At 43.7% G+C, this 18,362-nt stretch overlaps 2 protein-coding genes across 2 annotated transcripts in view; one reads left to right on the top strand and one right to left on the bottom strand.

Moving 5' to 3' along the window:
- SLC2A12 (solute carrier family 2 member 12) overlaps window positions 1-2,252 on the top strand; it is a 109,610-nt gene extending 107,358 nt beyond the window's left edge. Inside the window, exon 5 of the mRNA XM_029596606.1 lies at window positions 1,367-2,252. Within this exon, the coding sequence (XP_029452466.1) occupies window positions 1,367-1,466 (100 nt within the window). The 3' untranslated portion in view covers window positions 1,467-2,252. The remainder of the gene's footprint in view (window positions 1-1,366) is intronic.
- A 15,485-nt stretch (window positions 2,253-17,737) lies between these two features.
- The window catches only part of TBPL1 (TATA-box binding protein like 1), a 74,485-nt gene continuing 73,860 nt past the window's right edge, over window positions 17,738-18,362 (bottom strand). The window contains 1 exon segment of the mRNA XM_029596605.1: window positions 17,738-18,269. Coding sequence (XP_029452465.1) covers window positions 18,190-18,269 — 80 coding nt within the window. The 3' untranslated portion in view covers window positions 17,738-18,189.

Raw genomic sequence — 18,362 nt, 5'->3', positions numbered from 1 at the left:
TGGAACAGCTCCCCTTTGAGGAAAGACTAAAGAGGTTAGGACTTTCAGCTTGGAGAAGAGACGACTGAGGGGGGATATAATAGAGGTCTATAAAAGAATGAGTGAAGTAGAATGAGTAAATGTGAATCAGTTGTTTTCTCTTTTAAAAACTACAAAGACTAAGGGACACACATTGAAGTTACTAAGCTGTACTTTTAAAACTAATAAGAGAAAATATTTTTTTTACTCAATGCATAATTAAGCTCTGGAATTTGTTGCCAGAGGATATAGTGAAAGTTCTTAGCGTAGCTGCATTTAAAAAAGGTTTGGACAAGTTCCTGGAGGAAAAGTCCATTAACCATTATTAAGGTAGGGTTGCAGAAATCCACTGCTTATTCTTGGGATAAGCAGCCTTATGTTCTATTATGTTCTTTTCCGGTTTATTTATTTATTTATTTATAACTTTTATAATCAAATACAAACATTTGTGCAGCTGAGAAGTCATTAGCTGAGAAGTCGTTAGCAAAAACAAAGCTCCCCAGGGTGGGGAAACGAGGGGTGAGAAAGTAGTAGGGGAAGTGGTGTTTTCCCGGTGTTTATTCATTTTCTTGCATTGGAGCTGTTTATTGGGGTTTATCAGTTAAAACCTAAAATCGGAAGCCCTAGTTATAATGTCACGTGTAGCACATTTCTGAATAATGGTCTTTATTTAACCCAAGCAAAACATGTCTGTTTTTCTTACTGTTTTTCCTCATCTGTGCCAACTTCAAAAGGGAAGAAAAACACAAAAGTCATACAAAGTCTCTTAAGAATGGACTTTAAATTTCATTTGAGTATCTCTCTGTATATTGGTGTATTTTCAGTTCCTCTAAATTCTGCAAATCATTAACTTAGAATGTTTTCTATATGTGTAAGACTACGCAATACGATGCTGTGTAACCTAAAATGCACCATCGAGAAGAAGTAAAAAGATGTGTATTAGAACTTCCCATCAGACAGAACGTGCGATGCGCTCTCTGCATGTAATCTGAATGGCTGAGATTGCTGGTGGCAGCATCCTAGTGGTTTTTCCCCTTGAGTTCCTCAAAAATCAACAACAACAACAAAAAACCCCTGAATTGCATTTTGCCATGTTTTTAATTTTATTTAAAAACAAATGCACACCCCTTACACTGTAGAGAGGAATACATGTTGGATGTGTTTATCAACCCAGAGAGATGGTGATGTGGCATTTTGAAGCAGAAGGGAAATGTTTATTTCCAAATTCAACTGGTGCAATTAAATAATAAATAAACACACACACACATACAGTACTTTTGGAAATGTAGTTCAAAATCTAAACCAGATGAGCTTTACAAAGGAAACTATATATTTTTTTCTCTCACAGGCAGTACATGAAGAAAAATATTTGTTGCAGAAACCAAAATAAGAAGAAACCAATTCCAGTGGAGGCTCTGCAGACCAAATCTGAGGAGGCATTCTCCTAATCTGGGGGAAGCTGCTCCCTGAAAGTTGCACCGAATCTAGGCTTTAAAGTACTGACGTTCTCCCACAGCCCTTTCACTACTCGGTTTCTGTCTGGACTGTACCTTGGTGGCAGTAGTGGGATAAGAGTTAGTGTATCTTTCCATTTGGTATGGGTTTGCATCCTTAGCGCAGGAGACTCTCTGGTTCTAATCCGGGACGGTGCACTGAAAAGACTCAGGGGAGGAGGGAAGGTGGGACCTGCTGACAGAAGAGCAGTGCTAAGGGAGGTAGGCCCAGGGAAGACTTTATCTCCAGCCCCGGGCTAGAGTTGTCAGGACATTCCTTCTATGGAAGGGGATTTTAAAAAGTGCCACAACATCAGGGCCAGAGGGAAAGGGAAGAAATGCTGTCAGGGACTTCAGGCCTGGTTTCCCTGTGAGCCCTGGACATTTTTCTTTCATCTGTTGATTTGCTTAATGGCATGATTGCTTGAAAAATCTGGCACCAGTACCAAACTGTATTTGGTTTTTTTTTTGTTTAGAATAATTTATACTTAAGTAATAACTAATGTGGTGTTTGTATGTTGAGTATGATGACCAATGGCCATGTTCCCAGTGCTCTTAAGACAGTGGGGATGTAGGCAGGGGCCCCTTCTTCTGGTGTGAGGTAGATGTTTAGTCTTCCCAAAGTGGCAAAATTTATCATTTTCTTCACTACAGATATGGTTTTCTTTGCCCTAGCCGTATAATTCACCCTGTTTTCCAACCATGTTATGAATGATAAGAAATACATACTTTTTAAAATAATTGTCGTATCCTGTATTTTTTTCATTTATTTTCATTGTCTTCTTTTTTTTTTTTTGTACACATCCTCACCCTATATGGCAGGAGTCCCCAAACTGGGCCACAACCCAGTTGAGTTTTGTATTCACCGCCTTCACTTTATGCAACTAGGTCTCATGCATGTCCATTGTAGGAATCCCAAAAACCTAGCTGGACCGTGTTTGGAGAGCTCTTCTATATGGCCTGCTCAGGTGACGTATGCCTTCACCGGCCAAGCTGATTGGACGGAAGTCGTCTCCAGGGTTTACCCTCTGCTGCGCTCCTTCAGTCAGCCTGGGTTATCATGGTAGCCGCCATTTCCATTTATTCAGGACAGAGTGGTCCAGGCCTGGTTTAACCCTACTGCATGTGCAGCCACTCTTCCAGTGGGTGCCTGGAAGCCAGGGGTCCCCCAGGGCCATCTCTTCTCTCTGTCCCACAGCCCCCCGAGTTTTGCATTCTTTCTGTTGGGGGTGGGGTGGGGTGAGAGTGGTGGAGGAATACTCCTGGGAAGATTTCTATTCACTGTAAATAGGAGGAATGTGAATGCCAACAAAACACTCTGGACGCACAAGTTGAGTGTCCAAACAAACTTTACCTGCTGCAGTTCTTCGATAGCACGGTGTGGCACTATAGACACCAGTTCTTGGCACAACACTTTATCACATTTCTCTAACTTTCCTTATCTGTGCACGTTTGCCTCAGTAGATGGGCTTGGGAAAATCACACCTTCCAGGTCTCGGAAAAGCAAGCCATCCCAGATGAACAGGGGTATCCTGGTTGTGGACAGAAATCCCCTTCCAGTAATACTGGCAGACAAACAAGGCTTCTACACTACACAATTCCCAATTGTACCTCTTCTTCCCAGGGCAAAGATTCTAGAAGAAGGTCTCCCAAATTTTCAAAAAGTCTTACCCACCGTTCTCTTTCTTCAGGTGATCCATAGGATGTTTAGGATGAAAGCTCCAGGCAGCAGGGAACGGCTCCTCCAGCTTCCCCCAGTTTAGGGCAGGAAGGACGGCAGCAAAAATCTTCCTCCCAGATTCTCAAAACAGATTCCTCGCTCCGGTGACCAAAACTGGAATGTTCTTACAGCAGGGTCCCCGCGGGCCACCAGCCACAGAGGGTGAGCTGGAGCAGAGTCTTCCCTATCCTGACTACCTTAGAAAGGGACTTTCCTGTAAATCCCTTCCCAGGCCAAGGACCAGGGGGTCAAGACTCAGCAAAACTCCCAGGAGCAAAACACTGGAAACAACCCAACCAGGCAGTTTGTGTTCTGGAAAAGGCTTAGTCTCCCACTGCTTCTGGTTTATAAATCATGAAACCTGGAGCTGGGAGAAGGCCAAAAATACAAACAACAAAAATCTCCTCTACTTTCTTCACAGCTCCAAACCAAATGTGCACTGACCCACAGATCTATGGTGAAGCCTGCTTTTATACAGGCAGGGGGACTGACCATGCAGCAACCTCGCTGGAGGTGCCGTTCCAGAGATGGTTTGCCCCTCCCTCCTAATCCTAACTCTTAGTCCAAGGGATTGCGAACTGGGGTCATACAGTGGGTATCCCAAGAGGTTACCACACTTGTATGGATTTGAAGTCCTGATGTCCCTAAAAAAAACGGGACTATAAGTCCATGCATTCAGTGGGGTAAAATTCAAAGTCTATCCTAGAATAATGGAGCCAGATGGCAACCCTACTTCTATTCCCTTCCCAATCCCTGCCAGCCCTGTTGGGTTGGAGGCTCAAACTCAAGCCTCTTGTGTGACCTGAGACACGAGGCTAGCCTGGATTGCATTATTCTATATATTAATGCTTTATGACATTTCTTTAAAAAAAATAGATAGATGCATAATATAGACCTAATATGAGACATCATTTCATTCAATTGACTCTTAATACATAATTTTCAGATTATTTGATGCTAAATTTTTCATATAGACATCTAAAATCTTAGGTATCTAAACAGGAGAATTTAAATATCTTGTGATCTTTGAAAATTCATTCTACATTTTACTTTTCTAACATTAAGGGGGTAATTGTGTAATATCACACACATAGGTTACACCAGTTTTTAAAGTGGAGCTACACACCTAAGACTGCTTTGAATATTCTCTTTCCAAATCTCCTCACACAAGTTGCACAAGCTAAAATCTCCACATATTTCACTAAAAATTTGCATTCATACTTTAAAAACAAACCAAAAGTATGCATATAAGTCCAAACTCCTCCCCAACTCTGCTCCCGGGAATGCCTCCGTTCTGTCTGGGTAAGCTTACATATGAATAGGACATATACATGGAGGTTTATCTGCATCAGGCTGGCAGTTGTTTAAAAAAAGCCATTTCTTTGCATAAAATGCTGCATGCAGAAATTACTTTGAAAATTACCCTCCCTATACGCAGGTTCAAGCTTGAAAATGCATCCCTTCATGGAACTAGAGAATCACAAAAATGTCTATTGAAATTAGTGGTGCAAACGATGTTTTCTTTTGTGCATTAGCCATCATGAAAGATAAGACACAATTTGGGGACTGGCCCGGTGGCGCAGTGACCTTTCTGTTCACGGTCATGTGGAAGGTGCCCAGTTCAGTCCCTGAGTTGGATCTTCTGCTCCCCAGATTTCTAGGGGCAAGGGTTGCTGTGAAGGAAGTGTTCACAGCCCCCCAGAGGGGAGGAAGTTGTGGTCATTGTTAAAACATGGTGACATAGTAAATAATGGCAGATAAAGGCCTAAAAGTCCATCCAGTCTGCCCAGCAAAATGTATTGTTTAGGATTATAACTGCCACTCTGTAGAAGTTACAGAAATATGTTTATCCCATACCCTTTGTCTTGGAAGATCAATAGCAGAAGGTCACCCTACAGATAACAAGGGGTTAACACCTTTCCTAGCCATGCCACCTGATACTTTGAGGAAGGTGTTGGGTCTGCAAGGCTACCTAGATAGGATGTAATCTGTACTAGTGAGACGAGTCTCCATCTTTCTCTCTGCCTGTTGAACTGGTTATATTCCAGCACAATCACCCGTACAGAGCCATGTAACTGTATATATAGTGTTTATTGCTTTCTATCCCAGTTTCTCTAGTAAAGGATCCTCGTATGCTGGTCGCAGAAGAGCTCAGACTCGTTTCTGCTGGAGACTGCACACACACACACCCAGTTCTAACCTTGAATAAGCAGATTGGACCAGAGCTGGTACCACACAAAGAGAGAAAAAAGTCATCACTTTTGAATTCCGCTACCGTTCCTGTCATCACCATGTTTTCTGGGAGAGCATTCTACCACTCTTTCTGTAAAAAAAAGTATTTCAGGACATTGTTGCTGAGTTTACTCCCTTGGCGCTTCATATCATGATTCCTAGTCCTACAGCTTCCTTTCCATCGGAAAAGGTTTGATTCCTGTGCATTATTAATACCTTTTAGGTATTTAAAAATCTGTATCATATCTCTTCTGTATCTCCTCTCCCGTGGAGTATATATATTTGGGTCCTTCAGTCTCATCTCATATGGTTTTTGGTGCAGACCCCACACCATTTTAGTTGCCTTGCTCTGGACCGTTTCTAATCTGTATCCATCCTTTCTGAAATGAACATGGCACTCCAGGTAAGACCTCATCAGTGACTTGTACAGAGGCATTATCACCTATTTTTTCCTACTGGTTATACCTCTCTACACAGACCATCATCCTTCTGGCTATAGTCACCACTTTGTCACATTGCTTTGCCCCTTCAGATCATCAGACACTATCACCCTGAGGTCTCTCGGATCGTGAACCTCCAGTTTCTTGCCCTATGGCTTGTACAGCTCCTTTGGATTTTTGAACCCCAAATGCATGACTCTGCCCTTCTTGGCATTGAATACCAACTGCCAAACGTTTGACCACTTCCTCAGTCTTTCTTAGATCACTTCTCATTCTCTCTTCTGCCTCACGGATGTCCACTCTGTTGCTGATCTTAGAGTCAACAAAAAGACAAACTCTTCCGCAATATTGCTCACAAAGATATTGAACCACAGAACCAATTCCTAAGAGTATCCACCAATCACCTTTCTTTCCTCAGAATAAGCTCCATGTAATACTACTCGCTGTCATCTGTCAGTTAACCAATTTCTAGTCCATTTCATCATCTTGGGACCCACTCGCAGGCTGCTCATTTTATTCACGAGCCTCCTATGCGGGACTGTATCAAAAGCTTTGCTGAAATCCAAGTAAACTACATTAAGTGCCCACCCTTGATCTAATCCTCTGGTTACCCAGTCAGCAATTTCAATAAGATTTATTTGACACAACCTACTTCTGGCAAAACCATTTTGCCTCAGATCCTGCAACCCACTGGATTGTAGATAGTTCCCTCTCCTTTCCTTCACCAGAGCCTCTATTAATTTTCCCACCACTGAGGTAAGGCTAACCAACCTGTAGTTTCCAAGCTCCTTTCTGCTCCCACTTTTGTGATGTGGGACCACAGCCACCCATCTGCACTCCCATCTCCAAGGATTTATTTAACAGGTCCTTTTCTGGGCCTGCCAGCAGCTCTCTGAGCCCCTTTTAGTATCCTGGGATGTGTCTCATCGGGCTCCATGGTCTTGTCCACTTTCAGTTTTGCTAGTTCCGGCCAAACACTCTCTGGGGTGGTATCTACCCCAGACCCATCTGTATGCTTTCTCACCAGCAAAGGTCTTCCTCCAGGGTCTTCTTTAGTGAACACTGCACGGAAGTATTTGTTTAATATTTCTGCTTTTTTCCCATCTCTCTCCACACATTGCCTCTTGTCATCTTTGAGTCTTACGATTCCTCATCTGGCCTTCTTCCTTTCTCTGACATATCTGAAAAAAATGCTTTGATACCCCATTTTACCTCCTTAGCAATCCTTTCTTCCACTCGAGCTTCTGCCATCCTGATTATTTTTCTCCTTTCTTTCAAATAACCAGGTAATTTTCTCTGTGTTCTTCTTTTTGGGATCCTTTGTATTTTTTTTAACATTGATCTTTTTACCTTTATTTTTTCAACCACCTCTTTTCTTCTTACTTTTAATACTTTTCTCACATAAAGACTTGTTGCCTTTATTGTAGCTCATTTTAGTTTGGCCCCCTGTCCTCTCCCAGCCCTCCAGCTCCTCCTCAAGGGTACGTTCCCATTTTACCAAAGTCAGTATTTTTGAAATCCAGGACTTTGAGCTTTGTGTGACTACTCTCTGCCCTCGCCTTCATATCAAATCAATACCATCTGATAATCACTGCTGCTTAGGTGCTTACCTACCTGGACTTTAGAGATACTGTCTACATTTGTGGGTACCGGGTCCCGTATCGCCCCAACCTCATGGGGCCCCATCGCTATTTATTTGAACCGAGTTCCTGGAAAGGCAGCCACAATCTCTCCACTTGTTACGGATTTTGCAGACCAGATACTCCAATCCACGTTTGGTAGATTACAATTTCCAACCAGCAACATTTCCTTTCCCTCCTTTTGGATGTCTTCGGCCAGATCTCTGTTCTCATACTCTGCCTGAGTGGGAAGCCTGTAGACCACACCAATATAAATGGAAGTGCTATTATCTCTTTTCAAGATAACCCACCGTGCTTCCTTCTTTCCCCGTATTCACTGCATTTTAGTTCTTAGATATTACTTTTGAGATAAAGAACTACTACTACCCTTTTTCTGTGTTTCCTTAAAAGATATAGCCTGATATGGCGGTATCCCACTAAATAGTGCTTATATATGAGATGTCATAGGAAGAAAATACTCTTGAAACACTCTTCCAGAGAAAGACCTCTCCACTCTGTAATCATAGACCTATGTGTGAAGTGAAGAAACTGCTATAAAAGCCATAGTCCAATACATTTTATTTTTAACCAAGTGACATTTAAAAGTAGAAAATCTCCAAGCCAGCATTCAGTGAAGCTCTGTGTTTCCGGTTCCTGCTTCAGGAGTGTGAACCACACATCATGAGCGTTGCTGTGTGGATGGAACCATCTCTGCATAGCCTCCTTCTTGCACGAAACGCTGCAACACCACAATGGAATTTAAATTGTAAATCTCAGCAGTCAACAATCACAAAGCTTTATTACACCAATGAGCTCCATTCCAACTCTTTATTCAACCCAAATGGCTTCATCTGAATTGTGACATCTACAGATTTAAATCTAAGGAGGAAACATTTTCTTTGTTAGCAAACATTTCATGGCATTTTTTGGCGACATCCACTTACAACTGAGGAATTCCCATTTTACCAAACCACATCGTGTTTATCAAGCAATGTTGTGTACATCACTGAATGCCTTTTAATATATGTTAGGTGCACTAAAAGACTAATCAAAGTGTGTCTTTCAGAGCATTATAGTTGTTTAAATAGAGAGCAGAAAAGCACCATTATTCACTTGCTGTATAAGATTACAGCAGCATTTTCACAACTGAAATGATCAATTATCAAGCAGGGGACATGAGCACTAGAGGGAGGCACAATTTACAGTCACTTCACAGTCATAAGGAGCAATTTTAGATCTATAAATTAAAAACTATGGAGCCATTTGGATAAAATGAAGAGTTGGAATGGAACACATTGGTATAATTAAGTTTTGTGATTGTTGATTGTAGATGTCATCAACTACTAACCATACATAGGGAACTCCCTAATCTGTGGCTATGTGCAGTAGCCATATATATGAAATAACCACTCTGGTTATACCTTTTTATGGCCGCCATCTTTATTCTCAAAATGATTTTTCTTTGTTTCTTTTTTCCAAATACTTCATTTATTTCATACCTGATCCTTGAATGCCACTCTCCCGTAGAACACACGCGCTTCTTTAAGTCAATGCTTATCTGTCTCTGTGATGTGGGCCAAAGCCTACCCAACTGCTGTTGTCTTTCACATGAGTCGAAGCCCAGGCCTGTTGCTGCAATCATCAGACCAGGTATGTTTGGAGGAGAGGGATATGAGATAGGGGGCAAATGCATGGATAGTTGTGAATTAATGCTCAGGGTGATAGATCAGAGTCCTGGTTCTGACTGAGCTAGAAGTAAAAAGAAGCAGGGGAAAACTGCTGGGTCAAAAAAAAAAAGTTATATTTGAAAGCAAACACATGCATTTTTGGAAACAGAGTAATCTGTATCCCTGAATATGGAAGGAGAAATTGTGGTAGGTAAGAGAGAATTAAAATAAATGCCAAACATGTAAATGGTGCACCTCGTGTCTAAAGTTGCGCATTCAACAGCAGAAATTATGTGGAAAATTTGCCTTTTGAATACAGGATATCAAGTGTCCTTATACATGTTTATCAGTGATTTATAATCTATCAGTTGCAGCTGTAAGTCTAACAAGCACTAATTGTTTAGACTTTTAACAATTTTCAGTTTCATTTTCTTTTTAAGAAATAAAGGTCAGCAAACAATTTGTAGGTGAAACTTTTTTATTGGACTAAATACATTTGTATCACCTACAACAACTTGTTTGTTGGTCTTTAGTTCTTAAAAAGAGAATGAAAACTGAACTCTATCACTATCCTCTCCTGCTTATCACTTAGCCCTGTTCAAACATAGTTTACCATTTCAGCACCCACCAAAATCTTATTTATCAGCTTCCTGTACATGTCAAAAGCCTTCCTGAAATTTAAGTAGAGTCTGTATGTCTTAAGGACCTTAGGAATGGATAAGGCGAGGTATGCTAAAGGCACTCAAACACCTCAAAAGTATCAATAATTCACAAGAAGGATTTTTCAGTAGAAAGGAAGATTTAGAACGAGACGTCATAATGATGCAGAGGTGTTTTTCTGACTCCTCCCACCAGTTGCTTTGTGCCTAATTCTGTTTGGGGTTTTTTTGCTGTATGAGTGTGTATGGACTGCGTACAGTAAACTGCACAAAATGGTGCTTGTTCCTGATTTTTTGCATAAGTGGGAGAAAGAGGTGATCAGTGAGCTTGCAGTGCATTGCATGGTTGATCAGCAGCCAGTTCTGTGCAGTGATTTCAACCCATTGGTTCAGAACACGAGCAGGGTGTGCCTTGCGTAGGATTGCAGCAGAACACACGCGCGAATGGAGCTGAAAGAAGCACGTGAGAAGAAAACTGGATTATGAAGGAAGGTGACAGTTGTGGATCAGGGGTCTGTTGAGTTCTGAGGAGAGACAGCAGAGAGAGAGAGAATTGCACCCAGACTGCCCTGACCACACTTTTGTGGGAAGAGTATTATTGAGTCTGTTGACAAGATGTCCTGTCCTACAATTTGAATGTGGGGATTGTAAGATTCAGAGCAAAGCATTGCTAGACGAGTTGTATTACAGATGCGGTCATGCTCAATATTTCACCTGACCTCCAAGTGCTGGAGTGACCGAGGACTCTGAATCCTGAGGAGAAGAAGAAGCCGTTGGGCACAGACTGGAGTAGGCCTGGAGGGGAGGGAGGCAGCAAATTTCCCAAGTCTTGGCTTATCATTTTGAAATGTTATGATTGTTTTTATGTACATCGCCCAGGATATAAATAAAAGATTAAAAAAAAAGTCAGTACATTGTAGAAATCTCATCTTTGTGTACCTTTCCTCACTCCAAATCACATCAAATCTTCACTGTACTCTTCATATCTCTAACTGTGCATGTAAAACTGGTCCCCAGAACCCTAGTCCACCACCAAAACCTCACCTCCAGTTACTAGATGACTCTCCTATAGTGGTATAAATAGATGACTAATATGAGCACCACCCTAGAACAGCTTGCTCGCTCGCTCTTTCTCTCGCTCTCTTTCTTCCTCCCTCCCTCCCTCCCCAATCAAGATTTGTGAAAATCCCCTTTTCAGGCATAACGCTAGGGGAAAAAGGTGTAGTTATACATAATGCATGCGTTGTACTATCACATGCAGCATTAGCACTTCTCATTGTCATTCACGCCTCCCAAAATCCACTCACTTGAATACACTTCAGAAATTTGCAGGGTCAGCATGCGATGCGATAAATATCGCCTGCATTATTGTGGGCATTAGGGCTCTAACGCATTTTGATGAGTGACCCTGTGAGTTTGCCATATGGCCTTAATATCTTCCCATCACTCATTCTGCTCTTGCAACCTTTGCTTTATATAATTGTATTTATAATTAACTACCCCAGGGTCGCTGGACCAACACTCATTTTCAGGGCTATTCTGCCACACCACATGACTTATCATGACAATTTTCAAGCTTGCGTATCTGATAAAGGTCTTCCTTCGACATAGTCATACTGCTATATTTATTTATTTTATTTAACACTTTTCTATACCGACCTTCATGAAAAATTTCATATCAGATCGGTTTACATGTAACAAAGGGTATAACTTAAACAAGAACAATTCACTAGAAGCGGAAGTTACATATAACAAGGGTAGATAACTTGGAGGCTAGGCTAGTCAGAGGTATAGGACAGTGTAACTGAAGAGAACTAGAAAAGGCAATGGAACAAAAGGAACGGCGGCTTAATTATAAATGTCTAAACATAGACATTATATATGAGGTACCATAGACCGGGCGGTCTTTTCTATTGGCCAAAGATGGGGTTTAGCACATCACACCATGTTCTTGCCTTTGCACCCCCTTACTGTGACCTTACATTTGGCCATGTGATGCCTACTGGGTACATTCGTCCCACCACAGTGCCCTTTCTAGAATCCTAAGGCTGGGGATCGCTACAGCACTGTGCTGCTGTCATGATGTAACCTGCATTGCAGGTTATCACTGCCTTGAATTCGCCCTGTACGTTAGTTCTGAGTACAGCACTAGCCCATGCGGAGCAGACTCATTCTATTCTATGGCTGTGTTTCCATTTTAGGGAGTGGCTTCATATTCAACACATTAGTGGGTTTTTTTGGGGGGAAGAGAGGGGCAGGGGCCTGGATGGTGAGCTTTGGCGAGGCTAAGGCAGTGGGTTTGTTTGGCCTTATTAAGAATGGGGCGGATTTTCAAAGGGTTACACGCGTGTATTACACACGTAACCTCGAAAACCCGCTCCTGCGCGCGCCGAGCCTATTTTGCATAGGGTCGGCGACGCGCGTATGTCCCGGGGCTTTGAAAAAGGGGCGGGGTCCGGGGGCAGGACAGAAGCCTCCGGCACGGCGGCCGTGCCAGGGGACCGTGTACTGGCAGCCAGCCGGCGTGCGCAAGTTACGCCTGCCAGAGGTAGGAGTAAAAAGGACAACAAAGGTGGGGGGGGGGGGGTATTTAGGTAGGACTGGGAGGCGGGTTAGATAGGGGAAGGGAGGGGAAAGTTGGGGGGAGCGGAAGGAAAGTTCCCTCCGCGGCCTCGGCGGGAACGGGGAAAGCCATGATTTTATAACATGCGCGTGGCTCAGCGCAAGTTTATAAAATCTGGGATTAGCACGCGCCTGGGATCAGAGTGGCCACGGAGGGAAATTCCCTACCCCTCCACCTTCCCTTCATTTCACAATTTACTTCAGCCCTTGGGCTGAAGTTGCGCGCGCCGGCCGAGTGCCAGCGCGCAATCCCACGCACAGCGGCAAATATGGCTGCTGTGCCGGGCGCCTGACTCCGCCCCGTCCCGGACCTCCCCGCCCCTTTTTTCAAGCCCCGGGACTTACAGGCATCCCGGGGCTTTATGCGCGCCGCCGGGCCTTTTGAAAATAGGCCCGGCGGCGTGCATAACCCCCCTACGCGTGTAAATCTTTGAAAATCTGCCCCTTAGTGTATCGTACTGGTCTGTTATGTTGCAACTACATGCAGTATGAGCGCAGACATAGACAACATTGCTAGGTCTAAGCTTGGTAACACCGAGTGCTTTGTCTGGTCAAAAAAGTGGCGATAGGCGATCTTGTTCAGATCCTATGTGGGTAGCAGCCTGCAATTTACTCACCTCTCCCCCTACATAAGGAAGCAGCCTACATGAAACATCAAAGAGGTAGCAGTAGCTTTTGTTGGACAGGGTCCTGGCAGGTTTTATGGAAATATACAGTAGGCACTAGAAGTATTAGGTTGGTGGGTGAAGGGCAGGAAGGGACAGGGTTTGGAAGAATGTATTAACATTTTAAGTGTTGAACTGCTCTCATGTAAAACTCTAATTGTATTTATTAGTTTTGGGGGTTTTTGCCTAACATAAAATTTAAATAAAACCAAAAAGCTGTCAGGTATTGGTCCATATCCACGGGCTCACCATTATTCACAGTAATAAAGCAGTGTTATACAGCAGTGTGCTGTGTAACCAACTTCCAAACACAGGCCCAGATGTGATTGCAGCTTTACCCAGAGTTGCTGAGCTAGTATGTGGCGCTTTTGGCAAGCGAGGTTTCGCTGCTCTGGGCTGTGGCGGGTTTGCAAGCTGGTCAGACAAGGAATACCAATGTCCCTATGCTGCCCGTCAAGACTTCGGCTTCAGTGGCCGGGATTGGCCTGCTCACCACCCACAGAGTTATGCTGCGTATTCATAAGGGACTCCTGCTCTTTTATGGAGCAGGATGGCGTCGCACTGCAGATGGTTAAACAGCAATCAAAGTTCAAATTACAGGATAACGTGGGGGGCGAGGCGTTGACGTCCCTGCATACCAAGCGGCTACTGTTTAGAGAGGGCTGGAGTGTAGTCAGCCCCGCGTCAGCATGATGCTTATTAATAAATCTCTTTTTTCTTGATTCTTGAGTTACAGTTTGATAGTTTTCATTCAAAGGTACAGTTTAAAAAGGGGGGGGACGGGACACAATAAACATGCTGGGATGGAGAGGGAAGGAGGGAATTTGCACTTGCCACGGTCGGGACGAGGGGAAGTGATAAAGGTGTCCGAAACTGGCCTGCTGAATTCCAGGTGATACCCAAACCGGATTATGCGCAGGACCCGGAGGGCTGAAGCGATCTGGGTCCACTCCTGAAATCAAAGGGAACCCCTCCCCCCCTCGAGCTGCAGTACGCTGGAGTGAACCCCAACCTTCATCGGGAGAAACTTTGCCCTTTCCTCTTCTAAAAGGTACCACAAAAGGACTGATCCCTGCCAGACACCCCTTGGATCTCTGCCTAAGGAAAGGTTTTCCTGGCATCTCTGAAGGAGCCCCCAGCTCTTATCCACTGGTATTCTAGGAGCTTTCCACTCTCCCAGGTTCTTCTTTAGCTTCTCTAAGTCTCTGAACAGTTGGATTCTCTTTAAACGAAATGTACAAAAGCACAGCTTTGAAGCAGACTCTGCAGCCTGCCGGCACAGCCACAGAGACCATGGTGTTACCTCAAGTCCTAATCAAGTCATCCAATGCATCTGTGCTAAAGGCAATAACAGAGACGGGGAGAGCTGGGTCTCCCCCTCCGCAAGAGAGAACCACCTTCTGCCCTTAACTGCTGTACCCATCACAGTGCTGCCCTAGCAACAAGACTACCGCACCCCACAGGGGCTCCCCAGGATCCGTGAGAGCAGCGCCCCTTCCATGTGACTGCCATCACTGATGCATCGACTTTAGGCAGCCTAAATATATGTTCCAGCCCTTCCTTAGAAAGTCAGGGCAGCTTAGCTCTATCTACTCTGTGCCACTTAGCTGAGAAGCAGGAACCTCCTTATTCAGCTACAACTGTATCTTTTATACCATGAGGAAAAGGAACATGCCCAGGCGCCTTCCTATTTCCTGCGAGGATAAGATCCCTCTACTGGCTTCACCTCCATCCAACTGTCCTTAAACCCCATTATCGCGGGCAGCAGCTCTCCCTTACAGAATGGTCTCATTAAAGAGTTTCCAGAGGAAGGAAACCCTCTCCGGACCCCGGCTCTCCACACCCTGCCTCACTGGCTTTTTCTCCTCCTTTCTCTCAGAGTACCTGAGGCCGCTGTCTCTGAAGCCTTGGCAGCTTAGCAACAGGATCCAGCTCCAGGAGATCACCCTACACTGTAGTTCCTGTTACCACAGCTTCCCCAGAAGCAAAAGAATCAGATGCATAGAGCAACAGGCTGCCAGCACCAAGGACAATAAAAGGTGCCCCAGTCCTCCCTGTACCTGCAGCCTGAAGAGAGGCCCATGCTCGACTTGGGAAGAAACACCTCAGAACTTTGCCTGAGTAAAGAAGCCACATTGATTTTCTTGTCCTACAACAACCATTCAAAAAAAAAAAACAAAACCCCCAAACAAAAACCTAGCTGTTTCCATTGTGCGGGGTGGTTCTGCAGTCTTTTCTTGTTTTCCCATGTGACTAACCCTGGGAGGGCTCAACCTCTCTTAGGACAACTCAGGCATCTGACCAGGTTGTGCTGAACATGTCATGTCGCACACCAAAACACCTCACTAGAGCCCCTGCGGGTCTTACACCTGGAGCACGTTTTCTCAACAGGCAGGGGATCTCCAGAAATGGAGACCTGTCACATGGGTTTGGCTGCATAGAGCGGCCTTCTGTTCCTGACAGGGGAAGTTCTGCACTTTTCTTTATCCTCCTTTTCTCTCCTGCCAACCACAACTTAAGACCAAACCTTTCCAAACCAGGATCAGACCAACCATATGGCTACCCCCCTCCCCCCAAGGACACTTTCCAATCACTCCAAGGAAAAACAGAGCCCCAAGGCAGGGCCTCTGTGCCTGCCAACCGCCTACCCCTGGAGCTCTCAGTTTTGCACCATCTGCTGGAGCCAGAGAAATGCCATCTAAGTGCTTTGCTGCTCCAACCTATATAGGGAATTTTTTTTTTTTTTTTTTTTTTTTTTAAGAGTCTGCTTACAGAGTTTTTCTGTCTCCATCTGGCAGAGGGGAATACCACACTGGTCTGGATTGGTGGGGTAGGGATGCTAAAGAAAAAGTGATTTTACTTCATTACCTAACCACATGACCTGGAAGTAATAAACATGCAAAAGAGGAACTCCATAATGTGAAGTTAAACAGCTGCCTTGTACATGTGCGACAGAGAAAGTGCCTCTACTATTGCAACAACCTATGTACCATTTCAGCACATAAAGCATGATCATACTTAGAAGATGGAGCATTCAAATCTCTGCTCGCAATCTCTTCACTGCATACAGATGTGTGTTAATAGTAAATAAAGATTCCCTAAGAAGATAAAATGTAGACAAAGAAGACATGGCCGGATGCAGCTTCTGGCATACAAGTGCTATCCAAAAATAATACATGGGGGGGGGGGGGGGGGGCAGATGTATGCACTTACTAAAAAGTTTATAATGCATGCTAAAAATGGAGAACATGAAAGGAACTAAAGTTAGAGATGCAGTGTGTGCATAAGCTAAAAAGCACATGCTAAATGGAGCCTGGTGAGCCCTTTAGTTTGTGTGCAAGCTCTATCTGAAAATCCCCAATGGTAACTGGAAGAAGGGGAAAGGGAAGGTAAGAATGGTGGATGTCACTGCTCTTGGACACCTCCTGAGCCCTCTCAGTTCACTGCTACCCTGGTGAAGCACCACCAGGCAGCAGCATTTGGAAGTCTGCTGGCAGGACCACTCAGGTACTTTTGCCAGTTAAGATAGGGACCCTCCCAAATGGTAAAAATACATTACAAAGCAGCAGGAGGGGGTTCAGGGGATCCTCAGGGCAGAGGTCCTCACGGCATGGTCTCATCCCACTCTTAAATGTTAATACGCTCATAGGACCATTATGCTAACATTTACTCTAGAGCTGGTGTTAGAACAGTGGCTCAGAGGGCCTCACTCTAATATACATGTATTAATCTCATTATGGTAATTGCATGCATACATGTTTAGTTCACATACTATAATAGGTTGTAGCTGGGTTTAGCACGGATGCTAATTTAGGGCACCCAAAACAGTCTTGGCATGAATGCTAAGTTTTATTATCTAGGGCTGAGGTTCCCAAACCTGTCCTGAGGGAGCCCCCATCCAGTCGGGTTTTGAGGATATCCACAATGAATATGCATGAGATAAATTTGCATGCTGTGGAATGGCTCGGACTCCTCCAGGACAGGTTTGGGAACCACTAGTATAAGACCCTTTACAGAATATACATGAGCTAAATATAAACAAGGCCAATTTTATATTCCTCATCATTCCTGCAGCACAGGATATATATTCTAGCTTTCACTGTAAGCTTAAATCAACACACACCTACTGTAGGTTTTGTATCTCCACGGCAATAGCTTGAAATAAAAGTAGAATGCATTATACTCTCTTCAGTTGAGTCGTAAAATGTCCAAACTTCACTATAGTCAGTCTTTATACAAACTGCCAAAATATCTGCATAAAAAGCAGCATGAAACGGCCAAGCCAGAAGCAGCCGTTGGATGCACAGCCCACACTTCTGTGCAGGCTCCCAACACCATACAGTTCTGCCCCGTCTACTTCCAGGACTGATAAAAACACATTGCATGTTTTACAATTACAAGATATACCAAGACGAATCTGACACCAAAGGCTGACTGAAGCAGGCATCCGGTCTCCGACCACAGGCAATCCGGGTCATAAGTATCCAGCAGATCACGCTTAAATGGAAGGTGCGTACCTTGGAATTTTAACATAGAAACAGAAAGTGGCAGGGGAAAAAAAAAAGAGACTTTTTGCTATGGCAACACATTTTCAAATAGAGATTTTTTTTTTTCAATCTTTTATTATTACACATCCGAGTGAAAAAAGAGAACTTGTACAGCTTCTTTGGTGCCCATATTCAGCATAAAAAATGTAAAAGACTATTCACAAATAAAACACATAAGCTCCAATAAAATGTTTTAACATTAGTGCACATCGTCACAGCTCCGCTTATGAGTACACAGGAATTACTGCACAAATAAATAGGACGTCCTTTAAAAAGCAGCGGCTTCACTTCTTGTAAACATTTCTTTTTTGTTTTTTTCGCCCCTCAATAGAGTATTGTTCAAAATAAAATCCGAAGAGGCTGACGTTTAGGCTGCGGCCATGAAGTTAAAAGAGTCGGTATTTGCTCAGTTACAATTGGTCCAGTTTGCCTCCTCTTGCTTTAATCCAATTTGTAGTAGCTTTTAAAAGGTGCTAGATTAAGGAACCTAAACCGTGAAGATGGATGTTATAAGATTTCTTTCCTGCATTCAAACACAAATGGATAAATCTGCTCCACGGCGCTGGCAACAGACTTTACGTTCGGACCTATGACATAGCACAAAAACAAATGATTAGGGGAAGGAAAAAAAAGCAACAAATAATCCTTAGCCCATTGGGTATTTACTCAGGACGGTTATA

This window comes from Rhinatrema bivittatum, chromosome 3, assembly GCF_901001135.1.
Source record: "Rhinatrema bivittatum chromosome 3, aRhiBiv1.1, whole genome shotgun sequence".
NCBI classification, from domain to species: Eukaryota; Metazoa; Chordata; class Amphibia; order Gymnophiona; family Rhinatrematidae; genus Rhinatrema; species Rhinatrema bivittatum.
This window is presented reverse-complemented; position numbering and strand designations above follow the sequence as displayed.